The sequence below is a fragment of the Pelophylax lessonae genome, assembly GCF_965119305.1.
Source record: "Pelophylax lessonae genome assembly, chromosome: 9".
NCBI classification, from domain to species: domain Eukaryota; kingdom Metazoa; phylum Chordata; class Amphibia; order Anura; family Ranidae; genus Pelophylax; species Pelophylax lessonae.
In genome coordinates, this window is record NC_138776.1 from 155,885,527 (window position 1) to 155,913,003 (window position 27,477).

At 43.0% G+C, this 27,477-nt stretch overlaps 1 protein-coding gene across 8 annotated transcripts in view; it reads right to left on the reverse strand.

Annotated features, from left to right (window-relative positions):
* The window catches only part of SEC24C (SEC24 homolog C, COPII coat complex component), an 85,523-nt gene that overhangs the window by 33,510 nt on the left and 24,536 nt on the right, over positions 1–27,477 (reverse strand). For 5 of the 8 annotated variants that reach the window (XM_082269391.1, XM_082269390.1, XM_082269393.1 and 2 more), the window contains 8 exons: positions 26,959–27,097; positions 23,937–24,106; positions 22,730–23,167; positions 17,885–18,036; positions 15,773–15,841; positions 8,234–8,345; positions 4,235–4,362; positions 2,887–3,025 (listed from right to left, as the gene is read on the reverse strand). In XM_082269391.1, the coding sequence (XP_082125517.1) occupies positions 2,887–3,025; positions 4,235–4,362; positions 8,234–8,345; positions 15,773–15,841; positions 17,885–18,036; positions 22,730–23,167; positions 23,937–24,106; positions 26,959–27,097 (1,347 nt within the window). The remainder of the gene's footprint in view (positions 1–2,886; positions 3,026–4,234; positions 4,363–8,233; positions 8,346–15,772; positions 15,842–17,884; positions 18,037–22,729; positions 23,168–23,936; positions 24,107–26,958; positions 27,098–27,477) is intronic. The other 3 variants (XM_082269396.1, XM_082269395.1, XM_082269394.1) reach the window with 2 other exon arrangements.

The following is a 27,477-nucleotide window of genomic DNA, read 5'->3' on the forward strand; positions in this document are numbered from 1 at the left end:
GCACACCCTTAAGCGCATTTATGGGTTTTTGTACCACCGCAAAAAAAATAATTTAAAAATAACTTTTTTTAGAATAGGATACAGTCACTGCAAATTTTCCACCTGGCTCAAAAAGTTGAATTTAAAGATCAACTGAGCCAGGTGGAAGCCACCTGGCTCAGATGATCTTTAAATTCAACTTTTTGAGCCAGGTGGTGCTTGCAGCATCACCTATGGCTTGAATGTCGGCTGATTTAGCAGGAAAGGGATAGAATTTGAGACATCTATGGGGGGATTTTGCCCAGGTGATGATAATAAAGGAGGGCTCTCATTTAGAAATTTGTTTGGGAAAGAATAGAATGTAGGAAGATGCAAACCATTTGCTAAAATGCTTGGAATGTACAGATGCATCTCAAAAAATTTGAATATCATCAAAAAAGTTAATTTCAGTAATTCAATTAAACAAGTGAAACTCATTATATAGATTTATTACACAGAGTCATATATTTCAAGCATTTCTTTTAATTTTGAGGATTGTGGCTTCAGTAAAATTCCGTATCTCAGAAAATTAGATTACATTAGACCAATACATTTTTTTTTTTTTAAAACAGAAAAGATGGTCAACTGAAAAGTATGTCCATAAACAGTATAGTATGTACTCAATACTCGGTCGGGGCTCCTTTTGCATGAATTACTGCATCAATGCGGTGTGGCATGGAGGTGATCAGGACTGTGGCACTGCTGGTTACTTTGATAGTGGCTTTCAGCTCATTTGCATAGTTTGATCTGGTATTTCATCCTCCTCTTGACAACACCCCACAGATGCTCTCTGGGGTTTAGGTCAGGTTAGTTTGCTGGCCAATCAAGCACAGTGATACCATGATCAATAAACCAGGTATTGGCACCCGATTGATGACATGGCTAAATCATCACGGAATATGGAAACTTCACACAGGACTTCCTGCAACTTGGGAGTCTGTGCCTCTCCACTCTTCCACCAGACACTGAGGCCTTGATTTCCAAATTAAATGCAAAATTTACTTCCATCCGAAAAGAGGACTTTGGACCACTGAGCAACAGTCCAGTTCTTTTTCTCCTCAGCCCAGGTAAGACGATTCTAACGTTGTCTCTGGTTCAGGAGTGGCTTGACACAAGGAATTAGACAGTTGTAACCCATGTCCTTGATACATCTGTGCGTGGTGGCTCTTGAAGGAACGATACCAACCGTAATCCACTCCTTGTAAATCTCCCCCAAATTCTTGAATAGCCTTTGCTTCACAATCCTCTCAGGATTGCCGTTATCCCTGTTACTTGTGCACCTTTTTCTACCACTCAACTTTCAATTAATATTGCTTGGATACAGCACTCTGAACAGCCAGCTTCTTTAGCAATGGCCTTTTGTGACTTACCCTCCTTGTGGACAGTGTCAATGACTGTCTTCAGGACAACTGTCAAGTCAGCAGTCTTCCCCACGATTGTGTAATCTGCTGAACCAGACAGAGACCATTTAACCACTTGTTGACCGTACTGTGGCAAAGTGGCTCGATTCCGTCCAGCGACGTAGGTCCAGCGACGTACACCTACGTCGCTGGACTCCTCCCCCTGTAGGTGCGCTCCCGCTGTTTTCAGTCACAGCGGGAGTCGGGCCAGGGGAGGAGTGGCAGGGATCGCCGCTGCTCTTCCCCGATCGTCGGGGAATCGAGTTTGGAGATCCGCCCGATCTCCTAAGTGACAAGGAGTGACAGATTGCAGGGTTCAGCATAGCTGAATATGCGATCTGTCCTTGTGTCACTCAGTCACCTCCCCCCACACACGTCAGTAAGCACCAGGCATACATTAACCCCTCCCTCTCCAATAAAATGAACCCCTTCCCTGCCAGTGTCATTTTTACAGTAACAGTGCATATTTATAGCACTGATTACTATCGAAATGTCACTGGTACCCCCAAAAGTGTCAAAAATGTCAGTCAAGGGTCCGATCTGTCCGCCGCAATGTCGCAGTCCCGCAAAAAAAAAAAAAAAAAATTACAGATCGCCGCCATTACGCGTTTACTAACTAAGGGAAAGATTTCTGTCATTTTTGGTGTTTTTTTTTTTAAACGCAATAACTTTTGCGCAAACCAATCAAAATACGCTTATTGCGATTTTTTTTTTACCAAACATAGGTAGCAGAAAACAAATTGGCCAAAAATTAAAAAAAATTTTGATTTTTACATTTTGGGGGGGGGGGGGGGGGGGGAATTTCATATAAAAAATGTTAAAAATATTGTTATTTTTTCAAAATAAAACGCTCTTTTTTGTTTATAGCGCAAAAAGTCAAATCGCACAGGTGATCAAATACCACCAAAAGAAAGCTCTGTTTGTGGGGAAAAAAAAAGGATGTAAATTTCGTTTGGGTACAACGTCGCACGACCGCGCAATTGTCAGTTAAAGTCGCACAGCGCCGAATCGCAAAAAGTGCCCTGGACGTAAGACAGCAAAATCCTCCGGTGGTAAAGTGGTTAAAGGCTCAGGAAACCTTTACAGGCGTTTTCAGTTAAAGTGTGACACCACACTCTTCAATATTGAAATTTTTCACAATATTCTAATTGTCTAAGATACTGGATTTTGGGTTTTCAATAGCTATAAGCCATAATCAAAAATTAAAAGAAAGAAATGCTGTGTGTAATGAATCTATATACTATAGGAGTTTCACTTTTTGAATTGAATTACTGAAATAATCTACCTTTTTGATGATGTTCCAAATTGTTTTAGATGCACTTGTGTTTTTTTACCTAAACACAACCAGTTACACATTAAAAGATTACCAAAAAGGAAAAAACATTTTAGCTATAATAACTACTAAGTATATCAGACAGTGTTGCTGGGCTATAAATCCTGGAAACCTTTAGCAACATTGGAAACTCACCTTCACTGACACAGCTGCAGAAGCAGCACTGAAACCTCCTCCCACCCTCAATGAACTGCATGTAAGGGCACATGTAAGCTTTACATCTATTACAGCGAATAGGTCCAGTCTCACCGTGATCAACCACACAGGGGGGAGCCTACAAGGTGTAAAGGGAGAGTCAATTACATTTTCAGACACAACTACAAGTAAAAGCAGAAGTCAATAAACTTAGTAAAATTATTTTCTCCCACAACCGTGATGGAAATAACTCATCCCAGTGTCAAGTGCTAAACAGAGAGTGTAAACTTATCCCTGGCTAAGTACCATACAGAATACTGATGTTACTCTGGTGTCCACAGCAACCTCCACAACACACTATACTCTGCTCCCTGCACTCACCCAGGATTAAGGAATTAGAACTTGTCACGTCCAGGCGTATTTTATGCATCAAACACATACAGAATTACTCAAGCAGCGCAAAGTCAGTGCAAATTAAACTACATTTCCAGCAGTTGTAGCTTCTACTATTCATAATTAACATTTGAATAAAATGAAGAAAAATGAAAAAATGAATAAAAAAAAAAAAAAAAAGTATTTTTTATTTAAAGAATTCGTGTGCACAGACAGTATTACCTCTTCACAGTTTTGTTTCAGCTAAACTATGCAGATCAATCTACATACACAGTCAAGAAACAGAATGTAAAGGGGACCCGCAGATTTCACAACAAACCGATTGACAGTTAGCAATGCTGGCATTCCAGGAATGTATCGTTTTTGAAACTATTAAATCGTTAGGTTTAGTTCTGCTTTATGATTTACTGCTGTTCAGGGGCTCTGGGCTTCAACAAAAATGGCAGCCTCTAGCAAGAAGAAACAAGAGCAGCATTCAGGCAATTTACAGCATACACTAATATAGGTATTGGTAAACACTGTTGATTGATAATAAATGGCTTCAGCCAAACACTAAACCATGAGTGAAAGAAAAGTTTTTGTGTTATCATTCATATTCTCGGAATAATGGCCAAGAAATTATAAATTCTTGCCAGGGTAAGTAAACTTATGAGCACAACTGTATAAACAACCAGGAGAAGATGGTCTCCCCAACTAGCACACAAATAGCAATAAAACACCTACTCAGTAAACCAGAGAGGCGTTAGAATGCTTATCAAATTTTAACTGTCTTTGTCCTGACTTCCTGTAAGGTTACAGGAAAAGGAAGTGGTGAGAAAGCTTTCAAACAGGTACACAGACCGCAATTTAAAGGGGTTTTAACACCCTTCACGATCCTTTCAAAACAAAGAAAAAAAAGTTTTGGCTTGAGTTGGGTTTATGCAATAGATAGAAAGATTTATAACTGCTCACTCACCTCATCAGATGGCAGAGTTGCCAGTGGTTTAATAACAGCAGCAAGTGGGACCTGGGACTGCTTCGCCATGTCTGAGCTGGCAGGAAAGTTGTATGATGAACATCTGATATACCTTGGACTTGCATTTCCTATAATGCAAAGTGAAAAAAAATGTGTGATTGAGCAAACACAATGATGTTTTCCTCCTCCTCTTCCTTTAAATATTGGTGTAGACAACACAAAAAATTGCATATAAACTATAAGAAAGGCTGCTTACTTGTGTCAGCATTTTGTTTACAAATCTATTTTTTTTTTCTATATTTTTTTTTGTAAACTCCATACAAACCCGAGCAAAGCAAAATGATCAAAAATGCATAAGCAGTGGCTACTTCCTGTAAAAAGTGCATGCCAAGATGATCAGTAGATTCAAAGATATAAAGGCAGCTAAAATATGCACATATATGTTTAAAGTGGCACCAAAGGTGAATTTTCGTTTTTTTTTTTGCATTAGCGTGAAAAAGGTTAAAAATTTCAGTAAGATCTTCAGAAATTTTTTTTTTTTTTTTACCTACCGTAAAAAAAGTTTCTCAGATGTACATTGACGGACATAGCTCCTGATCTTCTTAACAATTGGGTTATACCGCCCCCTACAGGAGTAGGACACTAGACCGAAAAAAAAAGACTGACCGCCTATGGGCGGTCCCAGGAGGTATACTCCCCCTCTATGCTATAGGTACTCAGTTTTGTTACAAGCAGTGACAGAAGAATTACAACTCCCCAGAGGGGTGGGTGCTGTGTCCATCAATGAACATCAGAGAAATGGATTTAATGGCAAGTCAAAAATCCCATTCTCTCTTTAGTTCATTGACAGACACAGCTCCTGATCTTCTTAACCATTGGGACGTCCCAAAGCACTGTCAACCATGAGGGGGTGGGAATAGGAAAAAAAAAAAAAAAACAAACACATCTACTTTATAGAATTTTGTGAAAGTGTGCATCAACGACTAGGTAGCCGCCTGACGACTGATGACGGAAGGCCCAAGAAGCACTGAGCGCCTGAGTAGAATGCGCCTTGACAGGGAAAGGAGGAACCTGACCCTTGATGGAATAGGCCTGAATCACTGTCTGTTCCATCTGAAAATGGTCGCAGAAGAAGCGAACAGTCCTTACCGAGGCCCATCTGTAAGCACAAATAAGGAGCCTGACATCCTGAACGACTCGGTAGCTGCCAGGTACACCCAGATTTCCCAAACCTTCTCTAGGATGTTTCGGCCTGGGACACAGGGAAGGCAACACAATGTCTTCCATCAAATGGAAATCCGAGACAACCTTTAGACGTAACGACGGACAGGGGCGAAAAACCACCTCATCTTTGTTGACCACCAAGAGTTACGGCAGAAGCTTGAGAGGCGGGAAGGCGTAAAATCGGATGATACTGACCCCAAGGGGCCACCAGCGCATCTGTGGCATCCGCCAGAGGATCCCATGACCATGCCACAAAACCTCTGCACCTTTCTGTTGAGCTGAGACGCCAACAGATCCAGCTTGGGGGTGCCCCACCGGAGACACAACTGATGAAAAACATCTGAATGTAGGGATCACTCCCCGTGGTCAAACACCTGCCGACAGATAATCCGCCAGCCAATTTTACACCCCTGCAATACACTTCTTGTCCCCCCTGGTGATTGACATAAGCCACAGTCGTGGCGTTGTCCAATTGAATTTGCACTGGACACCCCTGAGGAGGATCCGTTCAGTGATCCAGTCACAGCCTGATCGCTCCGAGTTCCAGGACATTTATCGGTAGTTTGGACTCTGCAAGTGTCCAGACACCCTGAGCGGAGCTCCAGCACAGGACACCTCCCCACCCGGACAGACTGGCATCCATTGTGACCACTGTCCAATACAAGAGGAGAAAGGATTTGCCCTGGCGAAGAGCCAGAGAGCAAAGCCACCAGACCAGGGACTCTTGTGTCCCTGCTTAGCCAGATCCAATTGTCCAGAGACTTCGAACACTTGTCCCATTTTGCCAAGATTTCCCTTTGCAGGGACCTCGTATGGAACTGCGCAAAACGGAACTGCCTCGAAGGTAGAAACCATTAGGCCAAGCACCCACATGCAAGGGCGGAGGGATGACCACCTGCTGGACAGCAGAAGATGAATTGCAACTTGCAGTTTCTGGAGTTTGTCCAGAGGAAGGAACACTCTGTCTAGAGCCGAGTCCAGAATCAGTCCCAGATAGTCCAGCTTTGTGGAAGGAACCAGAGCAGACTTCGGATAATTCAGAAGCCAGCCGAACTTCCTCAGAGTCCGTATAGTGATGTCCACTAGAGCAGCAGATGACTCCGCACGTAGAAGAAGGTCCTCCAGGTAGCCCAATACTGTGATCCCCCACTGACGTAACAATGCTAACAACGGGCCAACACATTTGTGAAGACCCAGGGAGCAGAGGCGAGACCAAAGGGTAATGCCACAAACTAATAATGCTCCTCTTCCACAGCAAAGTGGAGGAAGCACTGGTGACCGACACATATTGGAATGTGTAGGTAAGCTCTCTTGATGTCGATAGAGGCAAGGAAATCCCCCTGATGCAGGGAGTCCATTCTGAACTTCTGTACTCGCACAAAGCATTTTAGTGCCAGGTTTGACACACCTTGCCCTCTTTCTTTGGGGGCTGTAAAAAGGTTTGAATAAAACCCCTGAAAATGGTCTAAAGTCAGAACCAGGACAATCACCCCTTGAAGTACCAGGTCTTGTTCAGCCCCAAGGAGAGCCTGTAAGCGGTCCAGGGACAGGTGCACATTGAAAGGAAAGAACCTTTCCGGACGGTAGGAAGGAAACTTGAACTTGTAGCTGGACCATGTGGCTTTGTGGACCCACGTCTTGCACCAAAGAAGTCCACGGGTCCAGAAACCAGCGAAGATGTCCCTCCCCCATCCCAGATACAGGTTAGGGCGCACCTTCATGCTGAAGGAGCCTTGTCTGCAGGTCTGGAGATTCTCACTTTCGACTTGCCAGACCAAGGTCACTTGGATCCTCCTGAGGAGGCTTTGAAAAAGCTTAGCCCACTCGGTCAGAGTTTGTGACAACAGGGCAATGGTGAATACAGGCCCAGGTGCCGAACCAGCAACCGTGAACATATTGCAGGACACACCTTCCGCCTTCCTGTTAGCCGCATCCTTAAAGGCCAGAGAATCTTCAAGCGGAATCATGGTTGCCTTATTCAATCCGGAAACCGGATCCTCCTTTACCCTGGCAAATAGCGCTACCCTCTGCCCTGGCAGTTGAGAGTCCCTCGGTATCCTCCCTTTCAATGCAGGGCTATGGTCACTGCATCAATCTTAAATTATGCCAAAGGACCTTGGACCTCCAGAGCGCAGGGCGGAAGAGGCTGAGGGGACAGATATAGCAGCACAGAGGAGCCAATGAGAGTGGAGGATCAAGTAAGCAAGGCTCCGGAAGTGAGGATGGTAGGAACGGTCCACTGCTGGATGTTGGGGAGTGCTGTTTGCTGTTTTCTGGAGGATTGAAAGATTGGGTGAGTATAAGCTCTGTGTTCACCCCTAGACAAAACGAGCAGTTAAACGATGCAGTGCGGGCACAGCCCCAAAGCATGGGGAATTTTTTTTTTTTTTTTTATCCACACAGATCTGCTTCAACTGTTAAATGTAGCCCACTTAGCAATATTTTCCTTCCCTTTCAGTCCCAGTTACTACCCAGGAAGTAAATGGAATTGTATTGGGGACACAGCGCACAAAAAAAAAAAAAAAGTCTTTCTAATCCTTACCTACACAAAAAGCAACAGGATCTATACCAACATGAACATGCACAGCAATAAAAATAAAGTCCATCTTTCCACACTTTACACTCTACCAGGTGCATCGCTCTGTTTATTATATAGCAGGTCTTACCAGGGTTTGCAGCAAGCTACCAAACATGCACACACACACACACACAATTAGAGTGGAAGGAGGAGGTAACATTATCTGGCAGATAATTAGCAAACAACAAGCACTGTACCTTGATCTTTGACAAAGAAGTTCGTTGTTACAAGTGGTGGAACTAGTCCTCTCAGGCCAGTGACAAAAGGTTCAGAACCCCTGTTGTTTCTATCATCTTCTATTACTTGGATCTATGACAGAGAAAGGATAGGCAATTAACAATACACCATACACAGAAACTGAACAACATTTAAATATAATGCAGTATAACAGAAGACGTCAGATGTTCAACACTTATCTGTTTATGAGACAAAAATGTGAACTTACCACATGCACAACAAATACTTAACATATGCTGGTGACATGTTAACATATAGCTGGGTCACAGTTTGTGTATAGTAGAAAATGGAGAAGTTTACGAAAACAGATGAAAAAAAAAAAAAGAAAAAAAACGGTATTGTCATCCAAAATGAACCAACAGACATTAGATTAATATTGCAAAGTTGTAAAGAAAACTGCACAAAATTGTAGCCCTGATTCTTTTTTTATCCCCATTGGGGATTACCGCAAGAGAATTCAGCAGGCTGGTTGCACCCAAGTTGATTAATTGATCGATCAACTTGGTACATACAGCCTGTCCATTAACGGTTCGAATCTCAGCCGGTTCATGCTGACCCGGTCAAGATTCAAACCGAGTATGGCCAGCCTAAGAGTATACAGGTGTGATTCTACACAGGGACCTACCATTGGGGGAGTTATGGCCAATCAAGATGTTCTAGACCTCATAAGATAATGACACATCCTATAGGCGAGAATACTTCAGTACTTTCTGTCACTGTCAAGTGAGCTTTGCAAGTCTTTAGTTGTAGACTTTTATGGATTGTTACTCAGTAACAAAGAACTAGAGACACAGGGTTGGGTTGACAATCAGGCATCCACAGAATTTTTCAGAACAAGAAATCAGCAATAAACATTTATCTGATGACAGAAGTCCTTTAATTGCTGAGTGAGCATTTATCAGAAAAAAAACAAACCTGCCCTACAGCAAATGGGAATCCACAAATCCCCCTATTAAACCTGAACATGTTAACAATGCCTACCATATAATCCAATTAAGGTTTCTATTTTAGGAGATGTACTAATTTAGTCATTCACAAGTGTGAGTAATACGTAAAGTAAAGCCTAGTGCACACACCATGGGTTAAACGAAAAAAAAACGGACAGCTCCGGTTGGAGCCGCTGATCTAAAAATCTGTACAGAGACCTCCCCCAGAACTGTAATGTTCTAAAAGGGGGACAACCTTCCAGCCACTGGCTGAGAGCGCTGATTGGGAGCTGGTCGGCTGTTGGTTTTCCAGCATGCATGTCCAACAGAAGCCAGCCATTAAATTTGGCCCGTGTACACTAGGCTTAAAGCTGCCCATGCACTGATCGAAATCTGTCCGGTTCAGCAAGGGCTGGACAAATTTTTATTAAATGTAAGGGGCAGGCTGATTGTACACAAGTCAATTGGTGGATCGACTTGGGTATGACTAGCCTGTCGCTTTTTTCTGCATGCGATTACTGCCAGCAGCTAAAGCTGCCATCAGTAAACCTTGTATTCTGCTGTCAGGAATATATTTTGATTGGCAATAATGCAGAAAATATCTCCACCTAAGAATAAGAGAAGTAAAGACCTGGCAGATGCAAATTTCCAGAAAAACTTTGCTAAAAGAACAGGAAAAAAAAAAAACTTCTAGCTGATATATAAGATTCTCATAGGAGATGAACAAAAGTTGAAAAAGGTTTAATTTTCTCCAAATTAAATTTATAAAGGTTTGCATGAAGAGGATCTAAAAATTCCCCAATCTCAATTGCTTGGATTCTGCAGCTCAAGGACTCTCCCAATTTGATCATGCCAACATTTGAATATTAATAGTTCTCTTAACAGCTGAGCTAAGCTGTTTCAGAACAGGGTAGCTATCATCTGACCAGTTAGTTTTAATCACAATGAAAGACATTTTAAGGAAACCTAGGAAAAAAGAAAAGATGAGTTTTGCCAATTTCAAGTAGTCTAGTGTCTGATCTAATTTTTCAACCTAAACTCAACAAATAAAAAGGTAAAAACTGGTTACACGTCTTTCTGATCCTCCATGTTGGGAAGGCGCAGTTTGAAAGAGTAGGCTTACATTTTCACAATGCAGCAATGAACAGTGGATGTAAAGTGGAACTATCCTACTACCTTTCTTGCCTAACCCAAAAAAAAAAAAAAAAAGGGAGGGATCTGAGTACTTAACCACTCCAGTCTGGTCATGTGATTCCGTGGCTCTGTGTAATGGAGTGCTTGACAATGGCTGTGATTTCCATGATGTTGCCATAGGCTCCTATGGTCCAGCTGTCAGCACTCTCTCCTCTCCCCTGCTGCAGTACCCACTCACTGACACAGGGAAGTTGGAGCTGCAGGATCACGTGTCAACCAGGCCGGATTAAAGAGAGGTAAAATACACACTTTTTTTATACCGATAAGACAGGATAGGTAGGAGGGTGAAAGAAGCATTTTTAAAAATAGAATTGTGGGAAATGAAAACAAACCTACATACTCATGTAGCTGGCTGCAGCACTAATCCGATGCTGCACTTGTCCCCCCCCACCGGCTTATCACTAAACTCTCAAGACCACTCAAAGACTGTGCTCAAAACAGACCTAAGTACTGAGCGATCAGCAGAGTGGTAAATGTCAGTCGCCCCTCTCTGCTCTGACCCTCCAGCGCTCACTGGAGCGCTGGGTTGATGGGGTGGGAGCGGCTGGCTCAGACTTAGTGGTACGCAGAGAAACTGAGCCAGCTGCCTGTCAAGCATCTGGGTGGATTCCGACATTGTCTGGATCCCTGCAGAGCTTGCACTGACTCTGATGTCAGCCAACAGCAGATTTTAGCTGAATGTCTGCTGAATCTGGGTTTACAGGAGTGCAAACCTAAGTGTACTCCTGTGACCCACAGGAGAATTATGGCCAATAAAGCTTTTGATTTTTGGTGAGGACGTCATGCCATTTTTATTTTTGATAGGAGCCCCCCCCTCCCCAAATCCATACCAGACCCTCACCTTATACTTTAGTCCTGGCTTACTATGTGCTTCTTTATGGACTTTTGGTCAGTGTGTACAAGTCTCTACCATATTGATAGCAATAATCTGTTCAAAGCACTAGACAATCAGATGCTGCATGCACAGGCTGAGCATACTGGGGTCTACTTATAAAAAGAAATAGGTGGATGAATGTCACAAGAATTCATTCAGCCCTCACAAATATTGAGCGAATTTTGCTTAATACAGTGATTTCCCATGAATGTCAACTCCATCTAATGGTCATAAAGCACTATTTTTCCTGAAATACCTCAAAATTAGGAAAATATTGCAAAATGGCCAAGAAATGGAAGGGATGATCATAAGAAATAATGTATTGGATAAAATACGGTCAGAATTCAAGAAGGTGAATTTGTGGGCGAGTGCTTGTGCTTGGTTTTAATTTATAAATAGACCCACTGAGTTCTGTCTCCAGTATAGATTGTTACACACTGTTTAAAGTGGTCCTAAAATTCTATGCATCAGAGTAAAAAATCCTTTGGGAGCAGCTACCCCCCCCCCGCCCAATATTTACCTGAGCCCCAGCTCGATCCAGTTATGTGCATGAGAGCAGCCACTGGCTCCTGCCGCTGTCAATTATAGCCAGTGAGCCAATGATTAGAGAATGGGGGGGGCAGGACCACCAGAAAGGAAGTGCAAAAAGAGGAAGATCGGGGCTGTTCTATGCAAGACCACTGCACAGAGCAGGTAATTATAACTAAGCTTAACGGATTCATTACAAAGAGGTAGGCAAATTATTCTACAAAACAAGAACTAGATAGCATTGGCTTGTGTAGGCACATGTTAATGTTAAAGGCAGCCTTTTCCATTTGAAAGCAGTGCTGTTCAAATGAATAGCTTTTGAACATAAAATGCAGCGCTTTTTGAAGAAAATGCTGCATTCCCCTGCAATACAGATGCACCTCAATAGGACCAGCTGTATACTAAGAAGTGCATCGCAAAGGCAGTCAAACACACGTGTCTACACTATTCCACTAAAATCAGTGAGAATCTGCCGATTTGTGTATCAAATGCATGTCAAATGCAGGAAAACAATACATGTGTAGACAAGAACCTAGACCAAATAAGCCAGCAACAGGTGACTCAAAAATCAAAAGAGGAGACTGTTGTACATTTTGTAGATTTCTCTTGTAGTCCATTGAGAATTAAATTACAAATTATACTGCCTCCTAAAGGAGGTTGGGATACTGGGCAACAGAAAAAAGTTGTAAGCCAGCCCTCGTATAATCCCGTACTCTACCTAGCATGCCTCAGTGTCCCTCAAACTAACAGATTTTTTATTTTAAGGCAAATAAAAGAAAGGAAATTTTGACTTACCTGTAAATTCCATATCTTGAAGTACCGTACAGGCCACAGGTTTGATATTCGTACAGGGCCTATGAATATCATGTCTGTGTCCTGTACAATTAAACAGTTTTCATCTTCCATTAGGGATACAGGAATTCTATTACAGTTAGGAACTCCAAAATGGATGGCCAAAGTAACCCCCACCACAAAGACTGAATATAACTGCAAGGGAGTGTAGGCAGGTCCAAGGGTGTCTCACAACCCAGCTGGTGCACAAAACACCCTACTTGAAGGATAAGCAGAAAATCTACCCAAAATCTAGAGTGTACCCAAGGACTGACCAATAACATTGAACACCCGACTAACTAGTTGCAAGGAATCGGTCACCTTGTAGGAAACCAACCAATGGCATCTACTAGTAGCTTTCACCAGAATAAGTGGGACTGAGGAAGGAGCCAAAATGAGTTGTTTCAGATGGTTTCAAAACAGCCACAGGCGAAGGACCAAACTTCTGAATATCAAGTCCCATGGAGACATCTGAACTTAAACTATTCCATACAGGGTGTGAAGACACTAGAGAAGCATTCCCAGCAAGATGGAAAAGACCCCCTGTTCTCAGTCAGACTACAAAGTAGCATCTGGGACTTCGTGAGCCAAAAGGATCATCTGGATGTCTCCAGGCACCACAACACCAAAAAGGAAGGCTGAAGGTAACCAAGAGTCAACAAAAGAAGGGGAAACAATGGTAACAGAGCAATACCTAGACAGCCCACAAGCCCAAAGGGGGAGAAAAGAGTAATTTCCCTTGACTGGTAAAGAGGAAAAAGGTTCAATCAGAAGGTGATGGCCTATGTGTGAGGGCCTATGCCAAAGGTCTTTGTACATCGTTGAACCAAAATTAGATCCAGGAGATGCCACCCCCAAAGGAGCCTTGCCAGGGTAAGATCCAGCAGAAAGACTCCGATTGCTAAAGTACAGAATACAGACCCTCTATTGAGGATTTCCTGAGTGTTCCATAATGAAGATGCCAAGAAAAGGCACTAGGCTGGATATAAGGTGCACAACTTAGAGAGGGTACTTCTAAAAGGATGCTGAATGGACAGTCTAATCAACCTTATAGGTTAGGAGATACTGAATAAAAAAGTTAAAAGGACTGGCGGGTAGCAGATACTACAAAAAGGATTGAGTACTCAAGGATAAAACACTCCCCTTTAGAGAGAAATGCGAGTTTGAGAGGAGTACCAACCCTGAAAGTTAAGTCCCTGTCCAGGGAGGAACCAGGGGTCTCAAAGTGCAGGGAACTCAAAAAAGGGCTAAACAGATACACCTTTTAAGGAATAACTTTATCAGAAGATTGATGGGCAGCAGCTGAAGGGAGTTTAAAGCAGACTTTCACTCCTCTAAATGACTTTGCTTCCCTGTACTCCCCAACCATCCTTAAAGTAAAAAAAGCCGGGGCTTGGTGGCATTGCTAGGGACTGTATATAGTGGGTCCCATGGAGACAATGCCTGTCAAAGGGCACCAAAATTCCAATGTTCCCTTAACATCGTATTGCATTCAAGGCATACAACCCGTGTGCCCTATGGAGTTGTATAGACATTAGTCCCAAATGAGACAGGGGGGGGGGGGGGGGGGGTGCGAGAGAAAAAGCTGGAGTCCCACTGGAGATATCCTCCAGATGGAGGGTAGTATGCATTGCATAAAGCAAGTTTTAGACAAGCCCTTGTAATCCAGAATCATCAGCAGGTTTTCTTAGTATATCAGTAATTTCCAAGGGATGGTTTGAACTCATTCTGAATCAGAGATAACAATTTGGCCCTCAGGCTCAGGAGTCCCAAAAGCAGACTCAAGAATGGTGTCAGGGCATGCTTAGAGCCTCTGCCGACAGGAGGTTTCAGAAAGGGAGCACAAACGGACAGGAAGTCAGATGATGGACAAGGAAGTCCCTACAGGAATAATGCAGACCTCACTTTCTCCCAATAAAGCTGCAGGAGACTCTGACAAAGAGGACCTAAGCATTAGTTTCTTCTGGGAATATCAGATAAATGCCACAAGAACCACTGGGGAAGTATGGACTGAGGTCACCCATAGTAGGTTAACTCTCTGCTTTGTGTCTTAGCAACGACATGTTGCATTCACAAAGCAATACTGTATTTAGGCCCAAAGTGAGGCAAGGTCTCAATATTCACAAACTCAGGCGGCAGGTGCTGATGAAGGTTTCAGGTGACTGGAGGTGACCAGGTCACTGAAGGTGGGCACTAGATCCTCAGCTTAAACTCTTGCTGCGGTAAACAGACAGTGGCAGGAAATTCAAAAGGCGTCCAACAGTTCAACAGTAGGGTTGCTCCTGGGACGTCAGCCTGACTGGCCCTACTCCCTAAGCAAGTCTTCAGAGACCGGATCAAACCTACAGCTGTGCCTGGAAAGTGCTTGGCAGCTAAAGAAAAAACTGTACACTCGCATCTGGAAATCCCACTGCCCAAAGGTCACGTTCCAGGCTAGCCCCACACTTCCATTTCAACAGGGTCTGGGTATGGCCTCCAAAGCTAGTGCGCTGCCAATCTGGGTATCTGCTATGTAGAGACCAGCTCAAGCCCTGGAATAGCAAGAAGTCTTATTTGAAAAAAATAAAAAAAGTTTAGAAGGCTAGCAAAAAGATTAGAAAGTTTTTTTTTTTTTTTTTTTTTTTTTTAGTGGAACTAAAAAGGCATCCAACCCCCTGGGACACTAGCAAAAACAGAAGCATGATGAGTAGAGGAGAGGTTATATGGGGGCTGGCTTACAAAAACTTTTCTTTTGATAGTATCCCAAGCGTCTTGCATGTGGCTGTACAACTCAAGAATTGCTGTATCCCTCAATGGACAATAAAGAAATGTTTTCAATATGAGGTGCCAGGGGGTTTTCCTACACTGGCAGGCTGTCTTAGATTGGTAGCATTATAACACAACACAGCTGGAACAGACTGGTAAAATCACTGGCTGGCAGAAAAGGAAGAGGAAAAATAAACACATCCTGCCCATCACTTGTGGTACACAGACATGAAAAATGTGATCAGGTTATTTACTACTAGCTAGGTAACCACACTAAGGGAATAGTGGAATGAGTGTCATTAGGGTAATGGTAGGCTACATGCACTGGTGAGGTGATCAGCATGCGCAGAGCACAATCACACACAGAACAAGGAAAGGAAAAGGACACACTATTCACTTACTGGACTAGGAATTGCATCGGGGTCTATCCTGTGCCTTGATTTCTGCTGGGGCGGCAGTTCATTAAGCTGCTTTATTGTTTAAAAAGTTGAGAACAAGAAGCGTTGCCACAAAACAGCAAAGAGAGAATGTTTTAGGATAACAAATTAGAAAAAAAAAAAAAAAAAAAAAAAAAAAAAAAAAAAAAAAAAAGGTACATTGTTATATTCCCCACCCTCTATAATTTAACGAGGAAGATGGCAAAAGCATTACATGCATTTAATCGCTTCACAAAAGGAATGTTAACAGAATATGGAAACAAAAATTACAGTGCTTTTTAAGGATGCTAGAACACAGGAAGTAAAGAGACAAAAGCAATGCAGTTCGTACACTGAATCAAACACACTGCAAATAAATTCCAACTATTCAGACTGATCAACCACTGAAAATAAAAACCTTTTTCACTCATTTACACCATTCCTTTAGGGCTCTTTCACACTGGCGGATGTAGGGGATCCCCGCTGAGCAGGTAGATGCCAGGTCTATGTCTGCTCCGCTGATGCAGAGAGGACACAGCTTGCTTTTTCCCTTATGGGGCGATCGGATGTACTCTGACCACCTATCCGTTTACATTCGACTGTCATCCAATCCCCAGACGGACGGGGAACGGACCCCACATCTGTTTGATTTTAGCAGATAGGATTGGATAGCGGCGGATGTAAACAGACATGTTCGTTTACCCCTGTCGCTCAATAGAGGGCAATGGATGGTCTGATGGGGTTCGTCTAAAAAACTGACAGGCGACCCCGATCGGTCCACATGCATTAAATGGGGCCGTACTCAAGCAAGACTAACATTGATCGCTACAGTACATCTATATAAAAACACATTCTGTATTAGCCATGAAATACACAGCAGTTTTGAGTTACATCAAAAACCTTACAGTACTAATAAGTAAAACAGCCCTCTGTGAAAGTAAATAGCAACAACATTTCTGCATTTAAAAGCAAAAAATTTAACTTTTTTTTTTTTTTTTTTAATTGAAACATTCTGATATCGCAAGTCTAAAATTGTGCATGCACACCTGCAAATGTAGGTTATCTTTTGCAATATTCGTATTTCCTACGAGTCATATGTCATCTTGCCTAGTCAGAGAGGTAATGAAGGGGTGCTACCATCTGAGGGAAATTATGGAACCATTTCCTCTCAGGAGGTTCTCTGTATAAACATCTTTTTATATATATATATATATATATATATATATATATATATATATATATATATATATATATATATAATTATAATTATTGTTGCCAAGAACTGGATTTGAAACAAGGCAGATCCATCCCTACCCCAAAATACTTCTCTCCTGCTCCTTTGTTAAGCCATTTGTTAGTGATTTAAAAACAAAAAGCAGCTGTCAACAAATGAGAATGGAGAACACAGGACAAGACTGGGAGGAACTACATTATTTCTTGCAGTGGTCTCTATTCTTTATACAACTATAGGAGCATACTTACAAAAAGGGAGGTGTGGAAACCCTATGACCTTTGAGTTACAAAGCTAAAGCAAAAAGGTCACAGAGCATCTTTAAGAGCCGGTTCACATAGGCGCGACCCGACTTTGCCGAGCGACCTGTGAGCGGCATGCACGGACTTCATATCATTGAAGTCAATGCAGGTCGCCCCAAAGTAGCTCAGGACCCTTTTTCTAAGTCGGAGCGACTTGTGTCGCTCCTATTAGAACGGGTCCTGTGCTAATCTATGGCAGGCGACATAGGGCGACTTGTCAGGCGACCAGGTCGCCTGACAAGTCGCCCCAGTGTGAACCGGCTCTAAGTCCTGCACAGCAATTGAGGTGCTTTTTAGATAAACAAGACACACAGTTTTGGAAGTGTGCATGCATGCAGTTTGAGTATTTACATTATAAAAAAAAATAAAAAAATTATTCTGTTTTAAAATAATGTTCAAATAGTTTGTCAGATACAATTTACACCACATTACCTTACATGACTCTCATATGATTGCAATGACTCATCAATGTTTACATAGCTTTATTTGTGAATGATTAGTTCATACAAAACTAATGGCGGGCCTCTACTGTGCAAAGTCTCAGAAATGGTAATGAACACTTACAGGACTAGGGATGGTATCTGGGTCCAGCCTCTTCTGCGCAGGAGGGGGAGGACCTGGAGGACCCTGAGGACCAGGCTGGCTTCCATAATTTGGAGCATGTGGATAAGCTGATGGATATCCAGGCTGTGGAGCCCTAACTTGTCCAAAGGAACCTGTGAAAGTGGCACACTGTTTAGGTTTCAACAAACAAAGTGTGTAAGATCCTATCACAACTGCATAACGCAAACCTGAAGTGCCAAATCCTTAATCAATGCATGAAGCCAACATCTACAAATGCAGATGCCCACTATTTACTATAAGCAATGGATTACATAAGATTTGAACATTTTGCTTTAGGGAACAAAAAAACAAAATCAGTGTTTTTTCTCACAATAGAAATTATGAATCTAACCTAAAATACTGTTTAAACCCAAATAAAAAAAGTTTCATGCAAGTAAAAATATTTCAAAATCCTGACAAAAAAAGTCACATAATATTCATCAAAACAGTCATTTGTGACACCTATTTGTATCAGGGTTCATACACATTTTCACCAATAAAATTCCATGACTTTTCCATGACTTCACGTAAATATTCATGACCTAATGTTTCATGAAATGTCTATGTATACACGTTAAATAAGAAGAAAATCCATGTCACACCCAGCATATTTTTACTAAAATAAATGACAATCTTTGTAGTCTACAGTACCTCTGCAGTTAGGGTTCCCTTGTTTTACAGTGGATGAGATGGAAGCACCGCTGCTGCAGCTGGGAGCCGGTGTCACTTCAGGCGCACGGGTGAAAAAGCCAGCGATTGGATTGGAAGCTGTGTGAAGTTCCCAGAGTAGTGTGCCCAATGTGGTGTACCCAGAGTTGTGTGCACTGTGTCATGTGCCCAGCCTCGAGTGCACCGTCATCTGTCCAGCGTGGTGTGCCCACAGTGGTGTGCGCATCATATGCCAACAGTGGTGTACACTGTATCATGTGTCCAGCGTGGTGAACCCAGACTCGTGTGCCCACAGTGGTGTACCCAGAGCTGCATGTACTGTGTCATATGCCCAGACTTGTGTGCCCACAGGAGTGTACCCAGAGTGATCTGTCCTGTGTGGTGTGACCAGTCGTATGCCCAACGCGTTGTACCCAGAGTCGTGTGTCCACAGTGGTATGCCCAGTGTGATGTACCCAGAGCTGTGTGTACTGTCTGTGTCATGTGTCCAGACTTGTGTGCCCACAAAGGGCTGATGTCGAGCTGCAGCGCCTACATCTGTCCCCGCCTACACGATCCGTGATCCCCGCTGAGCCGGCGGATGACTGCTCCGTCTCTGCTTGCAGAGCGGAGAGGGAGGTGTCTCAGCCCCCGCTGCCCTCTATGGGGGATCGGATGAGAGCGGACCGCCTGTCCGCTCTCATCCGATCCGATCCCTGGACGGATGGAAATATAGGGTTTCCATCCGTCCAGATTTCATGGACAGGATCGGATACGGATGGCAGCGGGTGTCAGCGGAGGTGTCTCCGCTGACATCCGCTGCCCCATAGAGCTGCATGGAGGATCCGATCAGATCTGCCTAAAAAAACTGACAGGCGGATCGGATCGCCCGTGTGAAAGGGCCCTAAGTGTGTATGAGAAAAAAACAAACATACATACCTAGGTAGATGCATCAGTCCAATGCTGCATCTGCCCCCCCCCCCCCCCCACTGAATCTAACACTGAGAACCTGAGTGATCAAAGAACCCTGATGGCGCAGTTCTAGGTCTTCAGTGATCAGAGTCTGTGACTGTCTTAGTAGAACAAATTGACAGTTTAAAGTTCCAGAAAGCCCTACCCTGCCACTTAGTGTCAAAGCATAAAAAAACTGAGCATCAATGTAGTATCCCACATTGCTTTATATAGTAACAGAGTTGCTCACAACAGTCCTGCCTTATTCCTTTCTTCCCCCTTTGCTAAGAGGATTAGCTAGATACGCTAGCTGCTATACTAAGATAAGGCTGAAATAGACGTTAACTTCAAATTATCTTCTGGGGAAAAAAAAAAAAAAAACTGAGGATGTTCCAAAGGTTATGATAAAAGTCACAGGTGATGCTGCACAGTCCTGATGACATAGTCTGCACCAAGTATAACTTCAGGGATTAAATAGATTGTAGATAAAAACATAATCCAATAGACCCAGACACATATACCAAATGGCCTTAATTCTGAGTAGGATCTCACTCAGTTTTACGAGTAAGATTGCCTCTATGTGGATGTGGTGTGTCCTCCAAGGCCTTTGGGAGGAACAGACGTATGACGTCGCTCAGGTCCTCCAAGGCCTTTGGGAGGAACAGAGGTATGACGTCCTCCAAGGCCATAGAGGGACCATCCTGCCCTGACTCGACTTCCTGCCTAGGACTACAATGGACCGGATCATTTTCCCCACAACCGACGGCTGCGGTAAGCGGGGAAACGACCGGGAAGCGGCACGGGGGGCGATGGGGGTGAGGGTTCACCTCTCCTGCTGCCCAAAAGTGATCCCACGGCGAATCCACCACTGGGACCACATATGTGAAAGAGGAATGCCCGCCCTGTAAGTAAATGCCAGGGTTATGGCAACTATCTGCTGTCATAACACCGTAATTTAACGTCAAAATAGCGACATAAAACTGTGGTGGGCGGTACGGAAGTGGCCAATAATGATTGTAAACAGTGTAATCACTTGTATCTTTGTTTGTATGGGAAAGTAACAAATCAAGAGTTATTGTCTGCAGCTGGGCTTTAGTTAGATGCAGCTATTTTAGCTGTGATCTCTCGCAGATTAAGTCATGCTTAAACGCTAGGGCTGAGTGAATCTCATCTCCCCTGGTGTCTGGTTGCTAGATATTTTTGCTTTTTATATGACAATAATGATAGACTTCATTTGGATTCTTTCCTTGCATATAACTTCAGGGGTGCTTGTAATGAAAATCACAGATGATGCCCTGTATCACCAAGGTGTCAAAGGGTCCCCTTGCATCAGGAAACACAGGAACCATTTGTGCCCGAATCTCCCTGAAGAATAGGAACCATTGAGGTACTGAACTGTTGGCTGACTGACCAATGTGTCATGGCCATAGTCACAATAAATCATTGTGGAAACACATCTTTTGGAGTGCTGGTGACTTCTTACTCTTCTTCCACGAGTTATATTTGAAACTATTGTAATGGTTGGTTAAAAAAAAAAAAATATATATAAAGTTGCTACAAATAAAATGGCATCTAATTATTTAACAAGCTTGTAATGCTAAAACTGAACCCCTGGACAAACTTAATTTATTAGACCCCTGCATAGTACAACATATACATCATTAACAATAACTGCATTTTTTTCCCCCTGAGTTTTTATAGCAGTCATCAGAAGCCCTGACCGGTGTAAAACACTGCTCTAGTTATATAAAGGTCGTCTGCATTTGCACTGTAAGTGTAAGGAGTGAAACAAAGGCTGGCCATACATTATACAATTATGTTGTGCTATTTTCCAAAATTTTCGCTTACTGGAGCGCTAGGCTGTCGAGGGAGTGGGAGCAGCTGGCTCAGGCTTTCCACGGCACGGTAAGAGGCTGAGCCACTGCCGGTCCAGGCTCCTGGGTAGATCCAAATGGCTGTGGTCTTTTCCCAGCCTGCACTGGCTCCGTGACGTCAGCCGACAATGAACTGCACTCCTGTGGTCCACAGAAGAAGTACAGCCAAACAAGCTTTGGCTGTACTTCTTTAATTTGGGAGTAAATCTAGGATCCGGATGACAGCCTCAGGGGCTGCATGTTTAAAGCGGAGTTTTACTCAAAAGTGGAACGTCCGCTTTAAGTAGTCCTGACCCCCTGACATGCCACATTTGGCATGTCATTTTTGGAGGGGGGAGGGGGTACATAGTTTTGACAGGTACCTGCTCCCACTTCTGCACAGGCTGCCTTGGTGACTCGGGTCGAAGTTCTCCTCTCCCCCTCCCTGCAATCTTCTGGGACACGTCACAGGTCCCAGAAGATTAGCTGTCCATTCAGGACGCGCATGCGCACCTGGCTGTGAAGCCGCAAGCTGTCACAGCCAGATGCCCACACTAGAGATGCCGGCGCCGCAGGGAGAAGACGGGAGAAGACGGGGTGAACTACACTTTTTGTAGCTGCTGACTTTTAATAAACACAAAAGCCAGTGGAACTCTGCTTTAATGACCATGCTAGCTCCCACATATTTCTTTCCTTACAGGCTCCCCCAGATAAATTTAGAGAAGGTCATGTCTCCCTACTTCCCTCTAGGTGTGGAAGATCCAGGAAGGAATAAGGAAAAAACATCTTGCTAGGGCCTAAAAGGGTGAGACCTCTAGCAGAGAATACTGTACATAAATATCTATAGAGCACAATTATAGAACCCATCTTTTTAGTTATTTATCCATAAGGATACATACATCCTTCTTGAATTGTGATATTAAAGAATATAAACTAGAAAGTTTTTGTTTTTCATACTGTATAAGGATATGCAAGACCAGGCCACTATTGACTGAAATTAATCTCCTTACCATAATTTAATGAATCCTGCCAGCATTACATAGACATCGTTCTCTGTCCTATAGCCAGTGAGCTTTGGTAAAAAAGACTAAGCAGGCAAAATTAAATAGGCTCAAACTCCTGACGTACTAAAACAGACAACAGATACTAGAAAAGAGGGATTAAATTGTGAGCAAATATCTTGCGCAACTTGTCTAAGCTGCATTTTCCAGTCTGGCCATTTAAACTGTAAAACTAGAAATACAGCAATATTAGAGTCTGATGTGTTTTTCATTCCAACTGCACGGGACAGGATCATTCATACACATGCACAAAATGAATAGATCATTATTTTACAACATGTAGAACTTCTCACCATTCTGCTGAAGAGGAAATCCTCCCTGGCCTGTAGGCATTGCAGGTGGTGGCCCCTGGTGTCCTGTCATTGGAGGACCAGTCATAACCCCAGGAATAGCAGACTGGGACTGACTAGAAGATATATGACTTGGTTGAGTTAAATGAGGTCCAGTAAGTGATTGTCCTGGTATTGGAGGGCCTTGCAATGTGGTAGGTGGTGGAGCTCCTGAAACAGGGGGAGGATAATTTGAAGGTGGAGCAGTTGGTTGAAAACCATGTGGAGAAGAAAGGCGTGCTTGAGACGGTGGTCCAGTAAATTGCTGGGAAGGGGGTGGCTGAGCTTGTGGCATACTCGTAGGAGGCATTCCTTGTGTCAAATTCATAGCTGGGGGGACCTGATTGTTGGAATAAATGTTATAACTCCCCGATCCTGAGGGTGGAAGAGGACTTTGCGTGCCTATAGGAATAAAAAAGGTCACAAAAGTTAGGGCACATAAAATTGTAGTTATAAGCAGTCTGTTAAAGCAATGCAAGTAAAATGTTTACTGTTGAAAACTTCCTTTTCAACTGCTTAATTATGCTGTATACAGTAAAATATTCTAGAAAAGAACACAGCCTAATCTTCTGGTTCAACATACTTTCTGTAATATATTGTACATGTCCAATTATCCTGTATGTTGTCCTTAAGGCTAACCCGACATCTATTCTGTGTCACTAATTAAGAACAAGTATGCATATTTGGAAAGCCAGGGAAAAATTCTCATCCACACCCTTATTCTAGGTCAGAAGACTTGACCTACAGAAGCAAAAGCATGGTCTGTTGAAAAAGAATGGCAGCTGCCAAGCTTCTATCATGATGGGTCAAAACTCCTTCTATACCTCCTTGTTCTAGGTCAGTGATGCAACACAGTGAGGTCAGAGGGGGAAACATGAGAGTCGGACACCAAGCCATTTCAGGTTGGGGTCAGCAATAGCAGCCTACACATTTCCCTTAAGAGAAAATGCTAAAAACACATTCTCAGATATCAATGATAAAAATTAGTGGCAGAATGAATAAAGTTAAAAATAAAACGTAATAATCATAATTAAACTTGTAAAAGTCTCTATTTCAATGACAGGCAAACATATTTGGAAAACACACTATACTTTTCCTTTAATATATACTATTGAATGCCAATGCACAATTCTTATAAGACTACATTATGAACTCCTATTAGCTGCCTTACCAAATGGTAGTGTTTGTGGTGGACCGGATGCTGGCCCCCCACCGATGTGCATTCCCATCATTTGGTTGGTTAGTTGCTGTGCACTAGTGGAGGTTGGAGGGTATTGCTGAACACTAGCTGCCTGTGGAGGAGCTCCTGCTTGTTGCATGTATGGTTGGGTCATGGGTGGTCTGCAAATCACAGAAGTTTTGTTTTTAATAACCTTAAATAAGCTTCTAACATACAGTGACAAGAATAAGTATGTGAACACCTTGGAATTAACTGGTTTTCTGCAGTAATTTGCCTTAAAATGTGATCTGATCCTCATCTAAGTCACAATAGACAAAACACAAAGTGCTTAAGCTAATAACACAAACAGTTCTAATTTCTTGTGTCTTTACTGAACACACCCATTAAACATTCACAGTGCTGGAGGAAAAAGCAAGTGAACCCATAGACTAATTACTTCAACAAAAGCAAGTTGGAGTCAGTAGTTGGCCCCCCTGGAGTCCAATTAATGAAATGGGTTTAAAGGCATGGTTTAGAGTTACTCAGATTGATAAACGACACAAACAATTTAAGATAACTGTTCATAAGAAGCATCAGCTGATGTGCGTAGAGAGAGACACCAGTGCTCAGAATTGGGCATTTTGTGCTGTAAAGCGCTCGTGAATTTGACAGCTTTATGGCACAGGGCTCTTGGCTGCTGGGAAAATGCCCATATTTGGGAAATCAGTCTAACTGAAGGTAAACCTGCAAGGGAACTAGTCTCCATCCACCCAACTGCTGTGCGCTGTCTATCATAAGTAAGATGGACCTCATGGGGTACAAGTAACAGCGATTGCAAAAGCAACGTGCATAAAAGCAACAGGCATCACAGGTCAACTTTTCAGGACTTCACAGGATACCTTTTCCAAGGCAGCCCGATTGAAAAAAGGGACCCTGTGAGATTCCAAAATGTTGGCCTTGTATGCCTGTTGCTTTATGTGAATAAAGGACAGGATTATCACTTTTCCAAGGTGTGCTGGTGAAGATCCTTTTTTTCTATATGATTGAATGGTGGCGCCATCCACCAATTCACTACAGCACCCTACATGAACTGTGGGCAAGCCTAGAAGGAGTAAGCTGTATATAATACAAATTCTCTAGGTACAAAAATCTGTTGTAAACACCAACAATTTCAGTGAAAAAGAGCAAGGGAATTCTAAAGAGTGTCTACAACATGCTTTATGAATTCCCCCCATTAAAGTGGAATGAAGCCCTGCTATCCTTTAAAACCAAGGAAGTTACCATCTTAGCCACTGTTCAAATGCAGTTTCTATGGTGCTGTACATATGATCAGTTTTGACACCTGCAACTGAATAGTTGACAGCTTGCTTGAAAGCACAAGACAATGTGACTGTTAATTACAAAACGCCTTAAAGCAGACCTAAAATTCTGCTGTTATTTACTGTAAGCGGGTAGACCTTTCATTGCAGAAGAGCCATAAGATGTCTCTTCTGCGCTGAAACACACTTACTTGTCGGCTCAATTGATTCCCTTAATTTCAGGGATTACCTCTCACTTTGTTTTGGCAATGGGACAGGATGTGAAAGTAAATCTACCCAATGGGACATAACAAAAAAAAAAAAAAAAAAAAAAAAAAAAGACTGGCAAGGGATGTAACCCTCTTTTTTTGCCTATAGTTCTACTTTAACACCCTAAGCTGACTCTACAGGTAAGGAAAGTACAACGTATTACTGCTTAATAGGGCTGCAAGTCTGCAGAGAAAAAGCATTTTGTAAACATCTGAAAAATAGATGACTTTTGTCTAGGTCTGTCTTCTAGATCAGTGCTCCCCAACCTTTTTCTCGCTGCGGACCGGTAAACGTTTGATAATTTTTCCGTGGCCCGCTTGTTTTGATTTAATAATTTTAATTTAATTGTATTTAAACATGCCTTCAAAATAAAATACAGTTACACCAAAAAATGCGTGCCCCCTTTCAATGCAGAGATGCCAGCGTGCCCCCTTTCAATGCAAAGATGCCAGAGTGCCCCCTTTCAATGCAAAGATGCCAGCGTGCCCCCTTTCAATGCAAAGATGCCAGTGTGCCCCCTTTCAATGCAAAGATGCCAGCGTGCCCCCTTTCAATGCAAAGATGCCAGCGTGCCCCCTTTCAATGCAAAGATGCCAGCGTGCCCCCTTTCAATGCAGAGATGCCAGCGCGCCCCCCTCCCCATGAGACCAGTGCACTTACCTCAGGCAGCGGCTTCTCCTCAGTCCCCCGGCGTCTCCTCGAGTCCTCAGTCCTCCCGCCTCCTCCTCGGCCAATGGCATGGGGTTTGCCTTTCGCCCAATCAGGAAGCGGGAGGACCCACTTCCTGATTGGCCAGGAGGAGGATCCGTGTGACAATAGCGAACTTTCATTCGCTATTGTCACACAATGGGTGGGCTCGGGGCGCACTGCTCTGCGCCCCGGCGCCCCCAATGCACCAGCCGCCACTGCCGAGACAGTAAAATAATTTAAAGTTCCTCGGGTGGCCCAGTACCATTTGATCCACGGACCGGTACCGGTCCACGGCCCGGGGGTTGGGGAACACTGTTGTACATTATATTCACACCAGCCACACAATTCTTTTTTTTTTTTAAAGTGTTGGGTAGTTACACTGTCTGTCAGCAATGAAGGGATGTGCTTTCATATTTTTTACAAGGTAAAGCTGGCTGTTTAGACTATTTTTTTATGTTATTGAAATGTCAAAAAGATGTTTCATTCTTGACAACTTACTGCAGTCCAGTGGCTCAGTGTGCACTGGGCACACAGAAAACGACTGTTTTCTATGTGCCCTTGGAGTGACTAGCATTGATTTAGTGCCTAGAAATGCTAGTCAGACACAGCATGAACAAGCCCTTAAACACCATTCCAGAAACTAGCATGTGTCAGATATAAGAGCTGGTTTATTTGAAGAGTGTTAGCAGAATGACCATTTTTGACAATAGACTTTAGGAAAAAATAAAAATAAATAAAAAACACTTTTCAACTTCTAAAACAAATTACTTGAATACCTTTGCATCTGGTTATTTAATGATGCCGGTCCATTCTGCATGTCACTCTGACCAAAATGACTGTATTGCAGCTGCTCCTGAGGGAGCGATGTTCCTGCTGTAGTCTGAGCCCCTGATGTGGGTGGAGATCTCACAGGACCTAATAAACAAAGACGCTAAGTGTAAGTTACAAGCAATGTTCCCTACAGTACCAACACACTAAAAATAAGAGTGATTACTTTGGAGCCTACAAAGCAGTACTCCTATATTAAACCTGTACAATGGAAAAGTATTCTGTGCTTTTAGATTTCTTTAAGAACCACACACACTGCTTCTACAAGGGATACAAAACAAGCAACATTTACAAGCTCAGATCCATGAAGTAGCAGCCTTTGCTAGTACAAGGAGACATGGAATAAGTGAAACATAAGGACTGCTTGCAGATCTCACTCGGAAAATGCTACTTGTAGGATATTTTTTTAGCAGTACGGTGTCCCTTATACCAGGTTGCCTTTAATACATACCAAGAATGAGCAAAAA